This window comes from Candidozyma pseudohaemuli, assembly GCF_003013735.1.
Source record: "Candidozyma pseudohaemuli strain B12108 chromosome Unknown scaffold00020, whole genome shotgun sequence".
Lineage (NCBI taxonomy): Eukaryota > Fungi > Ascomycota > Pichiomycetes > Serinales > Metschnikowiaceae > Candidozyma > Candidozyma pseudohaemuli.
Window position 1 is genome coordinate 156,649 of NW_020194454.1, and position 22,019 is coordinate 178,667.

Consider the following 22,019-nt stretch of genomic DNA (forward strand, 5'->3'; position numbering starts at 1 on the left):
CTACCTGTGTTTCCTGTATATAATCCCACCATACTACTTCCCTCACTGCCCTAATATCTTCATCAACATGTCTGGTTCAATAAAAGCCCCGCCTAAGCGGGTGAATTCGTACCAGTACTACTTCAGCAAAGTCTATGAAAAACGATTACGCTACTGGAACAAAATTTCGTTTCTTTTGGCCCTCGCCGCCAGCGCCATTTTGGCCTTTCCATACATGAGCATCTTCAGAAACATAGTTTACACGCTTACCTTCCGAGCTCCCTTGATCTATGGTGGACTTTACCTTGTCAAAATTTGCCGAAACGGCAATTCCACTGTTTCTTACACAACCAACAAAACATTGGCTCGGCAGTTGGCTAGAAGCGTTTTCAGTCGTCGATACCTTATTAGTTTGGCCTACTATACGGCGTCTGCTTTTGTTTTGTATGGTCTTTTCATGGCACAATTGCCCTTGTGGTCTAAGTACAGTGTGGTGGCGAAGGAGTTCCGGAAAAGACCGGCCATCAATGACGAGTGGGTGTTCTTCTGGTTCCATGCTTACTTTGTTGCATTGGCCTACACTCTTCAGCACATTGTGTTTCAGCGGAACAGGCTTCTGTTCAGGTACGGCGTGAATCACGTTAAGCCAGACCTGGTGTTATTTTCTAAAGCACCTGCGCTTGTGGGTCATGCTGTGCTTTTCAACTCGGTGACTTTGATCTCATCACCAGTGGTCTACTGGGTAATTCGCCTGGTTATTTACAAAATCAACTGGATGGTGTTTGCCGTGCTTGGCTTGGACCTGTCGGTGCCCCGGTTCCACATTGGCATCCGTACCCTTTTCAATGTGTCGTTTGTGTCGTTTGTTGTGTTTTTCCTTTGGGAAGTCGTGAACCACGTGTACGACACCTACTCCACCATTGGATGCTTGGACGGAAAGAAGCCAATCAGCAGCTACAGCGAAGACCCTGTGAGCTCGCTTCTTCTGTGTCTCCGTGACGTTGAACCTGAAACCCAGATCGCTAGATTGACCGCATTCCAGGAATTGGCCTACATCGCCACCACCAACGACCCAGAGGGCGTCAAGAGAAGAAAAGACATCTACAGCGCTCATTCCGTGGCCGGCTTTGTTTGGCCTGCTATCCTTGACGAGTGTGCCTTGGTGATCAAGGAAACGTCATCCAGAGTCAACTACAGATCTCAGTCGGACATGAACGCCCTTAGAGGCAGCCAGCCTGTCAAGCCAGAGGAAACTATAGAAGAAAACAAGGACTCGTTCCTTTTCGGTAATTCCTTCAATGCTAGTGCTGACACTACTCAGCCGATGGTTGATGCTTCATCCAGTCCTCTCAGGCGGTACGAAGAGCCTGCGGCCAAGTCATCCTTCATCACCAGACTCGAAAAGCATTCTTTGGGCAAGCTTGTTGTGGCTCAAATCATCGTTCCCGCGCAGAAGTTCTTGTCTGGTTACCTCAACCCCCAAGCGTCCAGACCGAGACCTCAAACAGTCACCAACAAGCTTGCTTTGCTCCAGAAGTACTACACCGAGTATCGCAACGAGTTGCTTGACTCTAGCATTGGTGTTTTCTTCAGAATCACCCTTAAAAAAGACACTGAGTCGCGGGTGGTGAACCCAGTGAACTACGGCAATGCCGTCATCGCCCTTCTGGGCATTTTGATCCATGCTGTGGAGGAGGATCGCAACAACACCGTCACCGGCGCCCACATCAGTGAGGTGTTGAATCTTTTGGAGAGACCCATCAGAGCATGCGCCAATTATACTGACATTTTGCCAGCATCGATATACCTCACAGCGGAACAAAGAGAAAACGAGCAAGCCACCAAGCACCACCTTGTGGCTCTCTTGCACGACTTGACGATTCAGGAGTTTTTCCAGCTTTGCGTCAAGTACAACTACAAGCTCAACGATTTGCTGTTATCGTCGCGTGCGTTCAAGCTCGCCAAGTGGGTCATTGACGCCTCGATCGCCCAGCAGCAGAAGGAAAAGGAGTCTTCTGATTTGTATTACTAATTTAATAACATGTATATTTTGGTGAGTTGTATTTTGAAATGACGTTGAGGGTTATACGTTTGATTCGTCGTTGTCACGTTGGCCTGGCGATTTGTCAAGAAGCACCGGCTTCAACACCTCTTCGTCGAATTTTGTAAACCACTTGGCGTGCTCCTCGGCACTGAGGAAAGCACCCAAGAGTCCGTTCGTCTGTTGCTGAGCAATTGCAGCGGTAGTGGCATGAGCAGTATCGGGGTTTCTAGTACCAGCATTGAAAACATCGTCAGCATCACTACCATTCAAATCATCGTCAAGGGTGGGTAGTTCTGGGTTGGAGTTATTCCGCGAGCTATGGCTCGATCCCTTGATGTACGGGAGACTGGTGTTGCTTGTGTTTCTGTAGTTTGTGCTGGTGTTGGTGTCTGAGTATGTGCCGTTTCCATAGCGTCTGCTGCCCATGAGATTCACGTTTGTGGTTGAATCAAGGGTCACACGAGGAGCTTCAATATCGAACTCGTCGTCTGAATCGTTTTCCTCGACGCATCCGACCTTGATGCCCAAGATCTCGAGCATAGAAGCGGTAGTGCCTCCGAAAAAGATGACAGTAAGCACCACCACCACCAAGACTGTGGCTAGAAGGGCCCATTTAGCCTCACCCTGAATACCCAAAGCCAATGCCACACCGACAGCTCCTCTCAAGCCGGCCCAGAAAATCATCATTTGGTAAGAATGGCTGATATCCTCGGGTTGGGACTGCGACAGGATTCCGCCAGACATGACGGTGTTTCTGCTGAAACGCTCGAATCTTGAGCGGTACAAGAAGTTCAAGAGTCTCGAGAGAGGGAACACAGCGCACCATCTGGCGATACAGATCGAGATGAAGGTGACGATAATCAACAAGGGCTTGAACACCAACTCAACCTCAGTGAACAACGACAAGCCCAAGTAAATGAAGATGAAGTTCTCTGATAGCTGGGCAAGGAACTGGAAAATGTACTTTGTGGCGATTTGCGTGCGTCTCGACATGTTGAAGTAGGCGTAGTGTTTCAAAGTGATACCGCAGAAAAGCAACGAGACAATACCGGACATGTGAGCACCGTTCGAGAAGAAATACGACTGGTAGGCGAAAAGCAAAACCAAGCATGTTTCGATTTGCGGGTAGCGGCGGATGTGGGAGTGTTTCAAGATCAAGGCGACGATAATACCGATGGCAATGCCAATGAAAGTGGATATGGTGAATGTCATCAAGAACAAGGCCACACCTTCGAAGAACGAGGAGAACGTGACTTTCTTGCCGTGAAACTTCTGACACGTTTCGAACATGACAATGGAAATGGCGTCGTTCAAAAGCGACTCGCCGAAAATGATCGTGTAAAGCTTAGGGTCCACCTTGTAGGCATTGAAAATCGACAAAATTGTGACGGGATCAGTAGCCGATAAGGTAGCGCCCACGGCCAAAGTATCAACAAACTCAAGCCTGACGCCGTCCACGCCCAATGCTGTCCAAATGTACAAGATCACGCCAAGAACCAAGGCAGATATAAACGTTCCAGGGATAGCGAAGGTCAAGATGGAGCCGATGTTTCGGAAAAAATTTGCCTGATGTAGTTCATAGCCCGAATTGAGGATAATGGGCGGCAAAAGGATGTTAAAGAAGTAGCCGGACTTGAACTTCACGGCATCTTGGATATAGTGCCCGGGAGCGACTCTAATAATCAACCCCACCACCATTCCGTAGAAAATCGACAAGACCGTTTCGTGAATGGCCTTGATCCTTCTTTGCTGAAGGTAGTAAGACAGCCACAACGCCAGGCATAGAAGAAATAGAAGGATGAATAGCGCCCACAGCGAAAACATCTCCTCTGTTACCGGATCGGCATCTTCCTCGGGGTCGGGCGTCGTGACATCGGGAATTTCGTCTTCATCGGGGATCTCCCTTCCTAGAAGCACTTTTGCACCTTCGACAACCGCCTGCTTGGCCACAAAGGCGGCTAAAGTGGCTAGCATTTCACGGATAAGAGTAGTTGGAGCTATCGGATCGCAGCGATCTGCAGGACAGAAGAAGTAGGAGGATGGATAACGGCTGGATTGGGGAGGGTTGGGTCAAGGTGTATGGATTTTTGGGGACACTGAAGGGTTTAGAAGGATTTTGGAGTTTTGAAAGTATTACTTTTGTGGATTTTGTGTGGATTTGGGTAGGTGGATGCTGGCGTTTTTGATGGAGTGCATCAACACCGATAAGCTTTTCACGAGCCAATGAAGAGGGATTATGGAGATGGGACGTTGGACGGGGGATTTTTGGAAATGGGGATTTTTGAATCTCGGGTTTTGTTTCAAATTGAAGGTGATTTTTAATTCTTTGCCATTTTGGAGTGGGCGGTTGTCTCAGATGCGGACCACTTTGGTGTGATCAGGGAGGTGTTGAGGATTTACTGGCCAATGGGATGAGAAAACTGAACATGGATTTATGAAATGTTGAATTTTGACTGATAGCTGGTAATTGATGGGTGGTGTGCTCTAGTTGGACATTCATACCTCGCTGCTTGATGGTATTAACAAGTTGCAATATACTGATGCCGAGGCTATTTACGTTTCCACGAGAGGCAATCGTTCAATTGATAGAGGAACAATGGAGAATTTGCAAAGGTTGCTATTCTACCACTTATCTCTTCTTCTACTCTATCGGGCATAGTATGACAGGTGTAGGCCCAAAAGCAGTGTCTCTATCTACGCCCATTGAAGCACAAAGGGGCTACACGATAAGAAAAAGAAGGATTCTCATCAGGAAGGAATAAGCACATTCCAGTCCACCGCCTCATTTAAGTGTCACGAGACCATAGCACCCTGGCTCACCAATCTGCCTACCAATGTCCATCTTCATATTCCTCCCACCAAAGCAATTTCTAAAATATCCTCCCTGACACCCTTCCTCTGACTCCCCGTTCCTGGCCGATCGTCAAAATCCAAATCTCATTGTCTTATCCACAATGAAGAGTGTAACATCCAAACAGCCGCAGTGCTGGCTGCTGCTTGCAAATCCGAACAATAGGCGTCAATTTAGACAATAAGCTTGGAAACCTGCCAGCTAACTTTATTTCCAAAAAGTAACGATCACAAATATCACGAACAAAGAGCCACATTTGCAGCCATGCCCCCTGCTGGCCCCTGATTCTACATTTTCCCGATCCAGTGGGATGAGAATAAGTCGGGCGGCATTACGCTGACCGCTTTCTAAGCCGATTGGCAAAAAAAAAGATGAATTTCAAAGATAAACAAAAGAGGCTTTGGAGCAAGCAGCCGTGCCCGAGCCTAGCGGAGGAAAAAGGTAAATTCCAAAAAAGAAAAGCACATCTTTACAACCACTTTCCAGCGATCGACACGTCAAAAGAAGAGCCGCAGCAGTGACACTTTCAGCGCGTAAGCGGCCACCTTGAGCCCTGAAATTTTTCTAAAAATAGCAAAAAGGTAAACCGTACCATATACTTTAAGCTTTTTACGCTGGAAACGGGACCCCGTAATTCAGCGGCTTAAGCAGTATCAAAAGAGGAAGGTCGGCGTTTCAGAGCAGCCCCTACCTTGCGTTTTTAAAGATATAAGAGAAAAACATCGACAACTGCAATTTCTTTTTTCAATGAGACCACCACAAAACCCCTTTTCCAAAATCCCACAAAATGAAAAAAATCCTTCCCAATTTCATCACCTCATCGACCTCGTATCGTCTCCAGATATTATTTTCCTGCACACAGCGCACACGTTGGCCAGCGCCTGCTTCGCCTGGCTTGCATCGCAAAACAAATGCGTAAAAAGCCAGGCATAAAAGAGCAACTCTTTCCTCTGCGTCACCACCTAGCAAAACTCGTTTCGTGAATAGCACAAACGGGGTTTTTTAAAAGGCAGCACTTTCCATCCCGATCTTGAGAACACAAAACCCAAATAAACTCAAAATCGACACCTCAACATAAATTCCATCCCAAATCACATCCACCACGTCCCACCCAAAATGCTAAGTGTTAACCATTCAGTGGAGGATATCCACAGATACCCGTACCCACAGAGAACGTCCCAGATAAACCCAAATGCCTCCACAACCAACATCTTCCAGCTAAATCACCCAAAGGCTCTTAGAAGCCCGTTGGCCTCCTATCAACAGATCACACCACCTGCCTCCAACGCATCCACCCCGGTGGCGGAAAGAAGGGACGGGTTTTTCCTTTCGGCAAACACCAGCACCGTCAGTCTAGACGCCCAGGTGGCTCCCAAAACCGGCTGGGCCGCGTGGGCTCCCGAAGTCGACGTGAAGGTGGTGTCCTTGTGTGCCTTGTGGTACGGTTTCTCCATCGTCAGCAACAACTCCACCAAGGCGATTCTCCTGCGCTTCTCGTACCCGGTGACGTTGACGCAGTTTCAGTTCTTGTTGAACGCGTTCCTCTGCGTGGCGCTCTTTTCCGTGCTTTCCATGTCGCCTCAGTGGGCTTCTCATTTCCCCAAGGCCTCCATCCCTAATTTGCATGCTTTGGACCGCTCTGTGGTCAAGTTCCTCACCCCCAACAGCTTTATCATCGCCACAACTTTGCCCATGGGCATTTTCCAGTTCTTGGGTCACATCACCAGTCACAAGGCCACCTCCATGATACCAGTGTCTCTTGTGCACACGATCAAGTCCTTGTCTCCTATTTCCACGGTTCTCATCTACAGAGTTCTTCTCCGCACGAAGTTCAGGACCGTCACCTACGTCACGTTGCTTCCGTTGATCTTTGGCATCATGCTCACATGCTACAAGCCCAAGAACTTGAACGCCGCCCCTGGCTACTTCTCCGGCTTGGCCTACGCTTTCGTTTCCATGTTGATCTTTGTCTCCCAAAACATCTTTGCCAAGCAGCGCTTGACCGTCAAGAGTCAGGATGAGACCACGTCTCTCCCGTCATACAAGGCTGGCGGAGAAAAGAAGCTCGACAAGTTGACCATCTTGCTTTTCTGCTCCGTCATTGGTTTCCTATTCACCATGCCCATCTACATCCTTTCTGAGCTCCGCAATGAGGTGTTCTCGCTCAGTCAGGTATCACTTTCGCTTGCTTCGTTGGTGGTGTTGAACGGTGTCTCCCACTTTTTACAGTCGCTTCTTGCATTCCAGCTTCTTGGCACCATTTCACCCATCAACTACTCCATTGCAAACATCATGAAGCGTATTGTCGTTATCATGTTTGCCTTTGTGTGGGAGGGCTCCTTCAGCTTTGTCGGATACCAGAGCTACGGTGTTCTCCTCACCATTGCCGGCTTGTACTGCTACGACAAGTGGGGCATGACCCACAAGCAGTAAACTCGCCCACAGTTAATCAGCATCCAGCATATTTATTAATATATCTTTCCCGGTGGCACCTTGTAGGCCAAAATCTCCATTAACAGCTTTTCAGCTCAATTATCATAATTGCTACACTTACCTCCAAATGTATCAGTAATGATTGAATATATAGTTTTATAATGGACTGCCGTTGTACCGTCCACCTAGTGGCCGCCGTCAGCGTTCAACATCTTCTTGAAGATATCACCAAAGGCAACCATGAACACCGTCTGCCACACACCCAAACCGATACGTGGGGCCACACCTCTGTACAAACCCTTGATACCGTTGTTCAGGTAAATGTACTTCGCGGTACTCATAACACCCAAGTTCTTGGGTCTGTTGGGGTCGTTGGTCTTGGATTGCATCTCAACACGGATAACCTCGATAGGCTGGTTCCAGGCAGACAAACCACCACCCAAAGTAGAAGCAGCGATCTTCTCCACAGCGTTCAACTTGTCGTCCTTACCCTTACCAGTAACGTTACGAATACCCTCCTCGGCCAAACGGGACAAACCGAAACGAGAACCCCAATTGGTCATTTGTCTGATGGCCACGGCATTCACACCCTTGTTGATACCTCTGATACCCTCTTTGTTGAAGATCTCCTTGAAAACCTGGAAAGTGGTCTGCTGAGGAGCACCCGCCACGGCAGCCTGCTTGGATCTGGTGATTTCAACAGTCTTCATACACGTGCAGAAACCCATGGTAAGGTACGCCTGGGCCACACCACCAGTGACACCTCCACCCATACCAGAAAGGAACGAGTTGAGACCCAAGGTTCTGAATCTGTACTCCGCCTCAGCAGAAACGAAAAGCAAAACGGCACCCTTGGTGGAGGCCTCGATCCAGGCCCAGGGAATCAAGCCCTGGTAGAAACCCTTGACGCCGCCTCTGGACCAAACAAGCTTGGTGGCCTGCAAAAGGGAGATGTTTCTGTTAGCAGCCATGGTGGTTTTCACCACCTCCAAAGGCTGGCCCAACGTGGTGGCCTCGGCCATGTTGAGACCGGCTCCGAGAAGGATGTTGGAGAAGTTGATTGGCTTTTTTTCGATTTTCTCTGACATGGTGGTTGGTGAAAAAAAAAAAAAAAAAATCAACGCTCTGTTATCGCTTGTGGAGTATGCGCGCCCCGGCGAATTCAGGGTGGGAGTCACCGCGGGAGAAGTCGTTCGCTTTTGGGTTTTTTGACTCTGAAAGGGGGCTGGTCTGCCATTGAAGGCGTGGTGATTTTCGTGGAATAAGTCGTTTTTTTTCTTTTTGATGTTTGTGTTGAAAAGCCGTGGGTGACTCATTGGCGGTGTGCGACTGCGGTAACGGAGCGCCGTGAGCCCTGTGATTTCCGCCCCATAGGCTGGAGAATCGTGAAAGTTGATGTGGATTACAAAAAAAGCATAATTTTTACATAAAAAGCTTTAAAATTCAACAAGTCGCTGATTTTCCGCAAAACCTGTCAAATCGCCCCGACGTGGCCGGGATCGATCTGGGGTCTCTGGGGTACAGTGCATCGTGCATCCGGTCGCGGAGCGATAGAAGATAGATTGTGGATGGAGGGGTAGATAGAAGGAAATTTACGGAATCTGACTTCCTTTTGGGAGAACGTGGAAAAGTCCGTTTTGGCGGAATTCAGCAAGTTGATGACCTTGGATGGGGAGTTTAGGGCTGGATTATGGGTTAGGCTTTCCCGGGACGTCCCGGACGGAGGCCCTCCAGCCGGCGGGGCAGTATACTGATTTTAGGCAACGTACGTCTGGAGGCACCATTAGAAGAAGTGTAATGGAAGATGGGTTTTTGATGAAAAATTGGTATATGTTAGTGATAGAGACACCAGTGCTGTTTAACGGTATGGAAGCCCCAAGAGACACATTTGAATATTTTGGCTCTTTGCAAGATACAGCACGAAAGATTCCAAGTTCCTCAGCTGAAAGGCTGTAAGTCTCATTGACACGTTCAACAAGTTCCTCGTTACTGGCTTGTTTCGTGGTTCGTTGAGCCTAGGATCACGCATATGTTCGTTGATATTTTCCCAGAACTGACTTCCCTCGGGCTTTCGGTCAAGATCTGTCTATAACGAAGATAATCCTGAAGCTGGGCTACATTAAAAAGATGAGCGTTTGTGAAGAAGGTGAAAATTACATATAGGCACCGATGAGGGAAGAGGGTGCCATTCTTCCGCCCTTCTGATAAGTCAGTTGAAGACCATCAGACAGATATGTCCGATGGGTTGAGAAACACGGCAAGATGTTCGGGAAACTGACCTGAGTGTCGAGTAGTTGAGTATAATAAGATCTCCCTGTAGGTTGTTTCTATATAGATCTAATTTTTACTCTCATGAAGAGAAATCAGTCAAAAAAGAAAAATAAAGGATGGAATAACGGTGGATGGATAGTTGATATGCTGGAAATGGGCTGTCTATGGATATGGGAAGTGACCGTTGGGCCTATATCAAATCAAGCTGAAAAAGAGGCCAGACTAAACGTTGCTTAGTGAAAAAGTCCACAAGATATTACTTATTGGATTCAATTGATTCTAGCTGGTGAGGATGACAAATGTAGCTCGCTTAATGTGGTGTTCCTTGGAATTAAAGTTTCTTTAAGCTTAACCAATCCCCGAGCAGGAAACGTTATTCCAAGACATTAAGACAACAATTCACTTACAAATCCCATTTCCAGCAGCTCAATTGCTCCATATCTCATTACAGCAACGTTACCAGCATTCCATCTAATCAAGCCAAAAAGAAGCACGATCTGCTTGACACCTTCTCAGGAGAACAGCCTCAATATAAACATACAGCTCGTCTACAGCTCTATATCCCAATCGAGAAACGTATCACGAAAAGTTGCGTCTGAATCAGGCAATCAGCCCAACGCCTCAGAGACCCAACACCATGCCAAAGTCCCAACCCCAGAAGAAGATCACCCCTATTTAAACCTAAATTGATCAAAAATTATTCAATTTTCAATAACCCAATCGTTCAAAACCTCCCCCGATCGAATTGATAGTGCTGCTCTTCGTTGCCAGGTGAGGTGCCTGAAAATTCAAAGCCTTGTCGATGGCGACGTGTACCGTTCCGACAATTCCCAATGCGGACATAACCGGGAACAATGGGAAATCTGCAACGTCCGAAAAAATCAGGACATTCCTAAACGAATCCTAATAGTATCGGCTGGAACCCACCGTTGCGGATTCAGGTCCCAACATTGAGCCGCATGGGACTTCGTTGGCCTCGAGGATCAGATTATTGGGTGCAAAATCCGGATAAGAGAGGTGCATGAAAAAGCGCTCCTGTACACAGTGCAGCCAACTTCAATTTGATACGTTGATGCGTTTCAATGTGAAGGTCCATTTTTGGGAAAACGACAGATGGAGTAAGTATACCTGTGACAAATAGGAAAGTCCAATTGCAGCAGGCAACTCCAAAAGTTTAAGTGGTATCAGAAAACCCGAAAATCTCACCGTCCACAAAAAGAATTTTCACTCGGCCGGCATCTCATCGGAGCATGTGCTACTCAAGTGCGTTGACTTCTCTTGCAGAGGTGAAAAAGAAAAGTCTTCAACGCCCATAGTACAGGCCAGGCGGCCGTGCCAAGCGAACTCTTCAGATTTAGCCGTTTTACATGAACCCCTCTATACAATATTCCAGCCTTGAAATCCAAGAAACCTGAAATCAGCGTAGAAGCCTGTGCCTTCATGCATCGTCTAGGTCCTGTCACCCTGACAATCCCATCAACCTTATTTATCTTCGTACAATTTCAACTATGTCGCTCAGGTTTCACAGTCACGGTGAAATTTCATTCCACCCTCCCCTCAGTAGATCAACGAGGCGCCAGGTTCCAGCCACCACGGCTGTTTCGAAGGTGTGCCGATTTTATAGATAACTTGATTTTGCAAAAACCAGACCCTGGCGCTGATCCTCGTGATTTTCCACCAATAAAGCATTCCGTAAATGGCCCTTTGTTATACTGTCAGCGGCTCATTCGCACATGGGCTGCCAAGCAGGTACAGATACCCTGATACGGAAAGAAGCCACCGATCTGCCACAACGGTTTGAATCTGAAACAGCAATAGGGGGGTGGAGGAAAAGTGGTTTTTGGCTTTCGTTTCAGGTTCCTGCTTTCCAGAAATAATGCCTTAGGTAGGAGACACCGTTGGCGCATCCGGTTAAGAGAGGTGTGGGGCCCCTAAACATCAAAAATAACAAACCCCTCGAACGCCTCCATTCAACCGAATTTAAACCCTCCCCTAAAAGAACAATCTTTTCCCCCAGCCGTGCCTGTATTCTGTGGCGTCCTGCTTGTACTCTTCTTTTTTACTGCGTGGGACCAAACGGTTTGCATTTCTTTTTCCTCACTATATATGTCCGCGCTGCCCACGCATTTTCTAATATCCGATTTTTTCGAATTCACTCTTTCCAAAAATGTCCAGTACGTTAGCGTCCACTCTGGGCGCCTCCTTCGGTTCTGCCTCCGTTTCCAAAAAGGGAAACGTGGCTTCCTTCTCCCTGAAGGCCACCGCCATCGACACCTATGGTAACACCTTTGAGGCTCCAGACTACTCCATCAAGGATATCCTCAGGGCCATTCCCTCCCACTGCTACGAGAGACGTCTCGCTGAGTCCATGTGGTATGTCTTTAGAGACATTGCGTGTATGACTGCTTTTGGGTACGTTGCACAGAACTACATCCACCTTTTGCCTTACTCGGGGCTCCGTTTCGCTGCGTGGGCTTTTTACACGTACGTCCAGGGTCTTTTCGGCACGGGTTTGTGGGTCTTGGCCCACGAGTGTGGTCACTCTGCCTTTTCCGACTACACCTGGGTCAATGACACTGTCGGCTGGGTCCTTCACTCGTACTGGTTTGTGCCTTACTTCTCGTGGAAGTTCTCCCACGGTAAGCACCACAAGGCCACCGGCCACTTGGACAGAGACATGGTCTTCGTGCCTCACACCAAGGAGACTTTCATGAACAAGCACCACGCTCACTCGCTTGAGGAGATTGCCAGTGACTCTCCCATCTACTCGTTGGGCCACTTGTTGGGCCAGCAGTTGGGCGGTTGGATCATGTACCTTTTCACCAACGTGACTGGCCAGAAGGTTGCCAACTCTGCTTGGGGCATGAACCACTTCAACCCTAGTTCCGCCATCTTTGAGAAGAGAGACTACTGGTACATTGTCATGAGTGACATTGGCGTCTTGACCCAGGCTTTGGTGTTGTACACTTGGTACAAGAACTTTGGCGCTTTCAACGTTCTCGTCCACTGGGCCATTCCTTACCTTTTCGTTAACCACTGGTTGGTGTTCATTACGTTCCTTCAGCACCTGGACCCCAAGATGCCCCACTACGAGGCCCACCAGTGGAACTTTGCCAGAGGCGCTGCTGCCACCATTGACCGTGAATTCGGCTTTGTCGGTAAGTACATTTTCCACGACATCATCGAGACCCACGTGTTGCACCACTACTGCTCGAGAATTCCCTTCTACAACGCCCGTGAGGCTTCTGAGGCCATCAAGAAGGTGATGGGCCACCACTACCAGCATTCGGACGAGAGCATGTGGAAGTCCTTGTGGAAGTCCGCCAGAATGTGCCAATACGTGGACGGTGACGATGGTGTGATGATGTACAGAAACGTGAACGGGTTCGGTGTCGACCCCAAGAAGTAGATAATAGATAGAATTATGCTATACCGGGTATCAATGTGGGCGTGCGCCGTCTGTAGGCCTTGTACTTGTCGCCAAAGAAGGACTCTAGGTACTGTTCTTCATAGGCGATGCGGGCTTCAAAGAACCGCTGGAGCTTCCATGCACCAACCAACAACGTGAAGGCATTCTGTAGGAGAAGCTGGCTTCCTACGAACCACCAGAAAAAGCCAAAGTAGCTGGGATGCCTTGACAAGCTGTAGATACCGGTTTCGACCAAAACGTGCTTTTGGGAACGCTCTTTCTGGACGTAATGGTGGAAGGACGTGCCGGCCAGGTACATGGCGTACGTTCTGCAAAACTGGCCGAAAAGCAACACGCTGAGGCCTATCCAGAAGAAGGTCAGGTTGAACTTCCAGTACCGATGCAAAAGCCACGTTTCTATCATGGAGACAGCGTGGACAGCGTGGAGTTCAATGTCATTGAGGATAAACAGATCATCGTCCACGTTCTCCGTGTTGAAAATCGCCGTGGTAAGGAACTCCAGCATGTAAAAGACGGTATTCATGAGGGTGTACAAGGCGACTCTATTGCCCAAAGAAGACCCCGAAAGCACCAAGTATAGGAGTGCAATTGTGAAGACTATACCTAGGAGGAAAGCTTTGCCTGCCACCACGTGGAGACGAACCGCCTTGGGGTCGTAACCTGAGTACATTTTATGCTGATATAATGCTGGATGCTGATTGTGTAATGCTGGAGGTGATGGATGATGAGATGCTAAATGATGTTGGATGCTGGATACTGATCTAAAGGGGTCGGTGGCCCAGAACGTAAAATAACAGTTTTATCAAAAAGCCTTTGGATTCAGATCCCGAATGGGGTAAGTTCTCAATGTGGATAGGAAGAATGGAGTCTTATCGGAGAAAAAAGAAAGGATTGGCGCGTATTGACATAAGCGAAAGAAGGTCGCGAGGCAGGACCCTGGAAGGCTGAAGGAGGGGATCCACGTGTGATTTGGGGATTTAAACAGTTTGACGTTTTTAGATCTTTTGGATTGTTCGCTTATTTTTTTTGTTTCTATTGGTTGGTTTTTTCTCCACAGCGGACGGAGAATCGGCGGTGAGTCCGTGGAAAGCGGCGTTTTGTGCTTCTCATTGACAGGTATTATTAGCAGCCCATGCGTATCTGCTAAGCCGCGAGAGGGAAGTTTTCCAGCAACGAGTGTATTTTTGGATATTTTGACTTCCATGAGATCAGAGTCAAGCGATGTGAAGGCATTGATATTTTTAGTCTAGAGGGCAGGTAAAAGCGTACCATCACTGGCTGCGTAATACCCAGAATCGTATATCAGCTAAGGTAAGTTCGCTTTGCTACTTGGAGCTAAAGCCAACGATGAAAAGACATTGAGCTATTCTTGGTTACATAAAGGCAATTGAGCCTTTAAAAAGGTCTTATTTCAAAGTTCATTGGTATTGGCAAAACTATATTCACTCTAGATTGGTTAGAATCTATGTTCAAGTGTATCACTGGCGATTGTGGATTTGCTCCCTCTCCCCTGTTTCAAGACATAAATTAATTTTAAAATCTACGAAAATCATTGAATGTTCATTGTAACCTACTAAACAGCGGGTTGGGCCCGGTTGCAAATTGGACATTTCCGGATATTCCATGCATCGTGAAGGTTCCGTGCGATACTCCAAATCCATGCTTCTTCCATAAAAAAAAACTATAAACATTCTTCTCATTCAATTGCAAATCAAACCAAATCCCCTTCATTCATCGTCGCCTCTAAACGCCGAAACTGCCGGTAAGTCCTCGCCTCAAGGTACCCTAATCAACAGATAAACAAACATCCCTACCTCCTCTACAAACAACTTTCTTAAACCGCAACCATCAAAAACACACCCTCCAATAATTCAAAAATCAAAAAACCCATTTAATCCACCCCCTCCAGTGCCCCACCTTACACGGCTCTTGGGTGCCGTTTCCGTGGTGTACGGGTGCACTCGCCAAACCGCTTATCAAGCAGTGTCTAACCATCGCAACTACTAGAAGCCATAGAAACCGTTCCAATGTCGCTGTCTTCCCGAAAAAAGCTCCTTCTTATGGGCCGTTCCGGCTCGGGAAAGTCGTCCATGCGTTCCATCATTTTCTCCAACTACTCCGCTTTTGACACCAGGCGTTTGGGTGCCACTATTGATGTGGAACACTCTCACCTTCGGTTTTTGGGAAACATGACGCTTAATTTGTGGGATTGTGGAGGACAAGACGTGTTTATGGACAACTACTTCACGACACAGAAGGACCATATTTTCAAAATGGTGCAGGTGCTTATACATGTGTTCGACGTGGAGCTGAAGCTGATCAACAAGGACATTGATATCTTTGTCAAGTCGCTTACGAATTTGCAGAAGTTCAGTCCTGATGCCAAAATCTTTGTTTTGCTTCATAAGATGGACTTGGTCCAGATCGACAAGAGAGAGGAGTTGTTTGTGATTATGATGGACAAGCTCCAAAAGATCTCGAACCCTTACCAGTTCAAGCTCGTGGGTTTTCCCACCTCCATCTGGGACGAATCCTTGTACAAAGCCTGGTCGCTGATTGTGTGCCTGTTGTTCCCCAATATGGACCTCTTCCACTCCAACTTGTTGCGGTTCAACGAGGTGTTGGACGCTGAAGAGATCATTCTTTTCGAGAAAACAACGTTTTTGGTCATATCGTCGACGGCTTCAATCCAGCGACAGACCCAGCGTTCCGGGCCTCTCAATGGCTCTGTCGATTCCTTGGATCCCAAGCGTTTCGAGAAAATTTCCAATATCATCAAAACATACAAGCAGCTGATCACCAAATTGAGAACAAGCTTCAACAACCTCGTCATCCGCGGCTCTAACGGCACAAGCTTCTATGTGGACGTGCTTACAGATAACTTATTCATTATGATTGTGCTTAAGGATCGTGTGGCTGAACAGAGTTACGTGAATGCACGCGAGGATCTTGTCATTCTTGAAAACATCAAGGCTGCCCGTCATTGGTTTGAGAAGATTGAGAACACAAAGTAGAGGTGGGGTTTTTTCCATCTGAATGGAAAGCCCTATATTGGCTCCTTCAACTTTCCTCGGTTCCTTGCTTGGCACTCGAAACAATATGGACCTTTACAACCATTCATAAAAAAGGCAATAATTTCCAATCTTTGACACGTTTACGGCAATCGTTGATAGTCTACGTGACCGGCTCCTTGGAATTACCCCTTGTTGAAGTTGCCCTGATCCAATTCGGGGGATACGACGCTACAACACTACAATACAGCACTACCCTAGTCCGAAAATCGGCTTCTTCATAAACAACCCTTCCAGCTTCATCCGGTAATGCAATCAAAACCCCGTCTTCGAAAAGAAATTTAAATTACTATTGTCTACAGACACGCTCCGTGAAGCGTCTTAGGTTAGACCTGTGTGTTGCGCACCGCTATCGCTGCTCCTCTCGTATAGCTGGTATCGAGCGCGACATCAAAAGTCAGAAAAGCTGAGAAAAAACCTCCACTCTCATCTCGGTGGAACCACATTTGCTATCAGATTAGCGAAAGAATTCCTTCATTTTATCTGCTGACTTACATAGCCTACCATGGGAAAACTCCTTCAATTGCTTACCCACCCAACCGAACTCAAGGCGGTGGTGCAGCTTCAGTTGTTTAGGGAATCATCCCACCCGCACGATCTATCCGAGTCTCCTCAGACATTGAAACGTTCCTACGAGCTTTTGGACGCGACTTCCAGGTCCTTTGCTTCCGTGATCAAGGAATTGCACCCTGAGTTGCGTGATTCCACCATGATCTTCTACTTGGTGCTAAGGGCTTTGGACACCATTGAGGATGACATGACGATCGACCCGCTGATAAAGGTGCCGTTGTTGCGTACCTTCCACGAAAAGCTTAACACAAAGGACTACACTTTCACCGGCAGCGGGCCCGATGAGAAGGACAGAGCCGTGTTGGTGGAGTTTGACACCATCTTGGCCGAGTACCACCGCTTGAAGCCCGAGCACCAGGACATTGTCAAGAAGATCACACTCAAGATGGGCAACGGTATGGCAGACTACATTGTGGACGAGAACTTTAATACGAATGGCGTGGCTACCGTTGCTGACTTTGACTTGTACTGCCACTACGTGGCTGGCTTGGTCGGCGAGGGCTTGTCTGACTTGATGGTTTTGGCAGGATTTGCCGACAAGCAGGTGCAAGCCGAAGATTACCGCTTGTCCGAGAGCATGGGTTTGTTTTTGCAGAAAACCAACATCATTCGTGACTACCACGAGGACATGGAGGACGGCCGGTCCTTCTACCCTAAAGACATTTGGTCCAAGTACACTGATGCTTTATTTAACTTCCACAAGAACGAGAGCGAGAGAGAACTGGGCGTGCACTGTATCAACGAGTTGGTGTTGAACGCGTTGGGCCACGTTACTGACGTGTTGACCTACTTGTCATTGATCACGGAATCCACCAGTTTCAACTTCTGCGCCATTCCTCAGGTGATGGCCATTGCCACCTTGGCAGAGATTTTCAACAACAGAGAGGTGTTGGAGCGTAATGTGAAGATCAGAAAGGGAACCACATGCAAGCTCATTCTTAATTCCAGGACGCTCCCAGATGTGGTGAACATTTTCAAGCACTACGTGCGCGTTATCAACAAAAAGCTGGACGTTAAGGACCCCAACTACTTGAAACTTGGCATCAAGCTCGGCGAGATTGAGCAGTTTTGCGAGGACATGTACCCCAGCCCCAAGGCTGTGCCTGCTGGTGCTGAAAGAGCGCCCAAGCCCATTGCAGAGAACATTCTCAAACGTGGTGATTTCGACATGAAGATCGCCAAGCAGGTCAGCTCAGAGACAGCAATGTGTGACTTGCTGCTTGTGGCTGCCTTCATTGCGCTCGTATCCTTTGTGAGGTGGGTGCTCAACTGAAACGATTAACGCTGAATTTTCTTCTAGGTTGATTTCTTGGTGCCTTGGTTCCGATTGTCTCCGGTCCTGTACCGTGTGGCTCGGCTATGTAGTAATCCCATCCATGATGGCATGACGTACAGGAGTAGATAAGCACACACTACTTTCCCTTTAATATCATACTTGTCTTCTTTTGAGCACAATATAAGGATCTAGAGATCTTCCACTGTTGTCAGGTCAATTTCCAAAAGATCTGGTCTTTTATCGCGTCATCGGAATCACGGCAGCTTCTTCCCTAAAGTTACCGTAAACAACGCCACAAAACCTAAATTCGAAGCTTGGCTTCAGGGGAAAACAAAAAGCAATATAGCAGAACGTTAGTCGCACTGGTCTTTTGAGAGGTGTCAACTGATTGACTGTTTTTGTTAGAAAGCGTTGAAGTCTGGACATTTCTAGTATTCAGAAGATCTACGTATCTCCAATTCCGCCCATTGTGAGCCGATTACAATCGAAAGCTTAGACGAGCATTGAATTGTCAATCACGAGGAAAACCGATCTGGTCGTCCAAGAATCCTCATTTCCTATCATCTAACGAATCGTCATCATATCCAAAGCATGGCTGAAGAGATTGCTTTCGCTGTAAAGCGGATTACCTGGTCTCAGTACGAACACGAAACCCCCATTCTTCTCCAGGAGGCCAATGGACCTTGCCCCTTGATAGCTCTTGTGAACACACTTCTCTTGCAAAACGATATCCTTCAGCGTGAAGCCGATTTCAATCCAAAGAGCAAAAGTGTGGGTGGAGCCGCACGCCATACGGAAAGTATAGGCAAAATAAGGGCACTTTTACACCGCCACCTTGATCAGAACGTGCCGTTGAACGAGGTTTTGGCTTGTTTGGGTGATGTCTTGCTTGATGTGTACGACGATCTGTCTGTCGTGAACCGTCTTTTGGAGAACCTTCCCCTTCTCCACACCGGTTTGAGTGTCAATCCCAACGTGTACCGTGGCGGCTTCCCAAGAGACTTGAGCTCTGAGATCTTCGATGCTTTTGGGCTCCATTTTGTTCATGGCTGGATTTGGGATCCGTTGGTGGATCCTCGTAAGGACTACTTCAAACGTCTCCAGACATTCGATGACATCCAGGACTTTTTACTCCACCCAGAAGAGGACCCTGCTGCCAAGGCAGACATTCAACAGTGGCTTGATAATCATTCCACCCAATTGACAGCTCATGGACTCAAACTACTTGACGAGAAGATTGCCCCAGACTCGTTGGCAGTCTTCTTCCGCAACAACCACTTCATGACAATCTACAAAGCTCACGACCATGATTTCTATCTGCTTGTGACGGATCTGTCTCTTCTGGGCAAGTGTGTCTGGCAGCTGATGGTGCTGGTTTCAGGCAGCGAGGACTTGTTCTTTGCTGGTAACTTTGTGCCAATTCTGGAGAACTCGGACCTGGGGCTGTTCAATAACCATGAGGACTTGAATCTCGTGAGACAACTCCAGGAAGAGGAGGATGCTGCAATGGCTCAACGGATGCAAAAGAAGTACGAGAAACGTACACCAGCTCTCCCGAAAGAGAAGACAGAGAAGAAGGAGAAGCACGCCAAGAATGACAATCTGGATGTGCCCAAGAAGAGCAAACTTCTGTGTGTTGTGGTATAGGCCTTCACTGGATGACGGCTGCATTTGTGAGACATTTGGCATCAAGAACTGTTTTTTTATTCATTTCAAAGAGGCGGCCCCTGGGTCCTCTGTAACAATACACTGTGGTACTTCCTCAATTTATAATACATGAATCTACTCGCTGTCGTTACCGGACTCGTCCTTCGAGCCGTTTTCTGGTTGCTGGCTCTTCTCTGGAGACTCGTCTTTATGGTCGTCGTTACCATTCTCAGCAACTTCCTCCTCGTCTTCTTCCTCTTCTTCATCCTCACCTTCGTACTCCATAGGGTCGTACTCGGAACGGATGTTGTCCATGCGCTTCAACTCACTAGTATTAGGCTCTCTGATCTTCAAGTCGATGATATCAAAAGTGCTGTCACGTAAGAACTTGTTGATTTCGGTATTGGCCGATGCACGGTGCTTCTTGAGCTCGACACGGCCGGAAATAGGGTAGTAGTAGGCGGCACGACGTTTCTTGGAACCAGCCAGCTCTGGAACAAACCTCAAAGCAAGCTCCTCGTCGGGTTTGTTGAAACGATGGTAAACCATATCGTAGTTTTTGTGATGAGCAAAAGAGAACAGCTCCAAGTCCTGCTCCTCTTCGTCTAGAAGATTCAGCGGCTGCTCTCTCTCTGTAGACTGCAACTTCTCCTTAAGCGCATCCAAGGAAGCCTTGTCCTTAGCCTGGTAGAAACTGACCCATTCACCGTCCTCGGATGTGATTGGCTTGTAGACTGCCGTGGACAATGCATCCTGTTGTAGTTGTTCGTCGTAAGCATCTTTTTGCAAACGCTTGGCGCTCTGCAATTCTCTGAACACAGAGGCTGAACCGGTGAACTTGACCGACAAGTACTTGGTGTCCATCATAGAAGTATCTGGAAGAAGGGGCCACGCTGCCACAGCACGCAAGTTTTTCCTTCTGGGGTGTCTGATCTTGGAAGTGTCCTGCAAGGTATCCTGGGCATGGTCGAAGCTCTCTTCCACGGCCTTAAGCTGAGAATCTGGATCCACAAGCTCCTTGTGCTCTTTCTTTGGTTCTGGAGCATCGTCAGCTTTAGCAGCGGCCTTATTTTCGGCTATGTACTCGGTTCTTCTCAAGAAAGACACGCCGGGCTCCAGCTTGTTGACTCTGCCGATACCTGCGTCTCTTAAAAGAGCACGGTCTTTAGGGTGAAGCTGGATTTCCAGGTTCAAGCCGAAAATGGCTCCCTCGTTGGCGCCACTGAGGTATCCTTCGTTGTTCAAAAGGTTGAGCGGCATGCCGTACTCCTCGTCGACCTGGCCGATGAACTGGGAGAAGTTTTCTTTTCTGAAGAGCGAACTCAAAAGCTGCTCAGATTCTTTTTCTGGAGGCACATGTTCGGTCAAATTGTACTTGAGAAACTTTGGATTGAGCGGCGGAGGCGGCAAGTTGTTTATATACCGTGCCTTGGCGATGTAGTCCTGCCTGACGGGTTTCTGTGGTTTGGACATGGTGCTGAAGGTGTTGATAATTTCTCAATTGGTTTTGGGTGCACCAGGTGCACTCCACCATGGTGGATTGACCCAAGTGGACTGCAAAAGCCCACTTAATTACACAATGTCGTGGGGAGAGTTCAAAAACAAAATTTAGAGAAACAAGTAATTAACAGAGCAGGCGGTGCCGTCATGGTCAAGGATGTCGACAAGGCCATCGACATTGACATGGAAGAGAGAAGATACAAGGTGCTCAAGACGGCAGGCCTAAACTTACAGAAGGCTTCCAAGGGTTACTTGGACTCGCTTAGAGCCGCCACCGCATTGCCCTTTCTGAGAAACCATTATGGACCGTGACCAAGCTTGCCAGTTACTTCGACGAGATTGACGAAGCCACCGAAAAGAGAGCGCACAGGAAGACGGACTTGAGAAGAGAGAGGTGGCAGAATGAGGATTTATTGAAAGTGAGTGGTTTCTGAATATGCTGACAAATTGCTCGTTGGCTCGTACATCAGTGGGTGATACGGCTTTTAGGTGTTGAGCCATGCTGTCTGTCAGTATATCGCACGAAGTCAAAGCTTAAGTAACACTCTGGCCACTTATAGAGCTGGAACTCCTTATTTATGAATTTTGGCTGTAGAGAAATGTCATCATGTATTTAGATAGATAATTAGTGAAGATTTGGAATTATATTGATGGATGCAAATTTCAACTCTATCGTGAATTTGGCTGAGCGTTACGAAATGTAAGTACGATTTCAAATGAGCCACAGAACATAAACTGATTTAACTTTCAAAAGTTATTCAATCAAAAAGAATTAAGTAAACCAGATTTAAATAAAAGATACTACTACGTGAATGTAAAGAGCACTCTATATTGGTACTTAGAGCGTTCAGTGCATGAGAGCATTCACAACATAGATGCGCTTGTGTTAATAGGTACAGACAGTACAGCAATTTGGATTAAAACGGTCATCTGATCATATCATTAGC

General features: G+C 47.5%; 10 protein-coding genes across 10 annotated transcripts; 6 read left to right on the forward strand and 4 right to left on the reverse strand.

Moving 5' to 3' along the window:
• Positions 1 to 67: 67 nt before the first annotated feature.
• C7M61_005024 (uncharacterized protein) lies at positions 68 to 2,011 on the forward strand (the record flags this gene model as incomplete). Its single annotated transcript, XM_024860336.1, has 1 exon — positions 68 to 2,011. The coding sequence occupies one exon, from the start codon at positions 68 to 70 to the stop codon at positions 2,009 to 2,011; it is 1,944 nt and encodes a 647-aa protein (XP_024711554.1).
• Positions 2,012 to 2,062: 51 nt separating this feature from the next.
• On the reverse strand, positions 2,063 to 3,997 carry NHX1 (bifunctional K:H/Na:H antiporter; the record flags this gene model as incomplete). Its single annotated transcript, XM_024860337.1, has 1 exon — positions 2,063 to 3,997. The coding sequence occupies one exon, from the start codon at positions 3,995 to 3,997 to the stop codon at positions 2,063 to 2,065; it is 1,935 nt and encodes a 644-aa protein (XP_024711555.1).
• A 1,993-nt stretch (positions 3,998 to 5,990) lies between these two features.
• SLY41 (Sly41p) lies at positions 5,991 to 7,307 on the forward strand (the record flags this gene model as incomplete). The annotated part of the gene is made up of 1 exon (XM_024860338.1): positions 5,991 to 7,307. One exon carries the CDS (start codon positions 5,991 to 5,993, stop codon positions 7,305 to 7,307), a length of 1,317 nt encoding a protein of 438 aa, XP_024711556.1.
• A 185-nt stretch (positions 7,308 to 7,492) lies between these two features.
• YHM2 (Yhm2p) lies at positions 7,493 to 8,395 on the reverse strand (the record flags this gene model as incomplete). The annotated part of the gene is made up of 1 exon (XM_024860339.1): positions 7,493 to 8,395. The coding sequence occupies one exon, from the start codon at positions 8,393 to 8,395 to the stop codon at positions 7,493 to 7,495; it is 903 nt and encodes a 300-aa protein (XP_024711557.1).
• A 3,350-nt stretch (positions 8,396 to 11,745) lies between these two features.
• FAD2 (Fad2p) lies at positions 11,746 to 12,987 on the forward strand (the record flags this gene model as incomplete). The annotated part of the gene is made up of 1 exon (XM_024860340.1): positions 11,746 to 12,987. One exon carries the CDS (start codon positions 11,746 to 11,748, stop codon positions 12,985 to 12,987), a length of 1,242 nt encoding a protein of 413 aa, XP_024711558.1.
• A 30-nt stretch (positions 12,988 to 13,017) lies between these two features.
• On the reverse strand, positions 13,018 to 13,678 carry C7M61_005029 (protein-S-isoprenylcysteine carboxyl O-methyltransferase; the record flags this gene model as incomplete). Its single annotated transcript, XM_024860341.1, has 2 exons — positions 13,018 to 13,045; positions 13,071 to 13,678. The coding sequence occupies 2 exons, from the start codon at positions 13,676 to 13,678 to the stop codon at positions 13,018 to 13,020; spliced, it is 636 nt and encodes a 211-aa protein (XP_024711559.1).
• Positions 13,679 to 15,035: 1,357 nt separating this feature from the next.
• Positions 15,036 to 16,022, forward strand: GTR1 (Rag GTPase; the record flags this gene model as incomplete). The annotated part of the gene is made up of 1 exon (XM_024860342.1): positions 15,036 to 16,022. The coding sequence occupies one exon, from the start codon at positions 15,036 to 15,038 to the stop codon at positions 16,020 to 16,022; it is 987 nt and encodes a 328-aa protein (XP_024711560.1).
• Positions 16,023 to 16,584: 562 nt separating this feature from the next.
• ERG9 (bifunctional farnesyl-diphosphate farnesyltransferase/squalene synthase) lies at positions 16,585 to 17,922 on the forward strand (the record flags this gene model as incomplete). Its single annotated transcript, XM_024860343.1, has 1 exon — positions 16,585 to 17,922. The coding sequence occupies one exon, from the start codon at positions 16,585 to 16,587 to the stop codon at positions 17,920 to 17,922; it is 1,338 nt and encodes a 445-aa protein (XP_024711561.1).
• A 594-nt stretch (positions 17,923 to 18,516) lies between these two features.
• On the forward strand, positions 18,517 to 19,572 carry C7M61_005032 (uncharacterized protein; the record flags this gene model as incomplete). Its single annotated transcript, XM_024860344.1, has 1 exon — positions 18,517 to 19,572. One exon carries the CDS (start codon positions 18,517 to 18,519, stop codon positions 19,570 to 19,572), a length of 1,056 nt encoding a protein of 351 aa, XP_024711562.1.
• Positions 19,573 to 19,707: 135 nt separating this feature from the next.
• C7M61_005033 (uncharacterized protein) lies at positions 19,708 to 21,045 on the reverse strand (the record flags this gene model as incomplete). Its single annotated transcript, XM_024860345.1, has 1 exon — positions 19,708 to 21,045. The coding sequence occupies one exon, from the start codon at positions 21,043 to 21,045 to the stop codon at positions 19,708 to 19,710; it is 1,338 nt and encodes a 445-aa protein (XP_024711563.1).
• Positions 21,046 to 22,019: the final 974 nt, after the last annotated feature.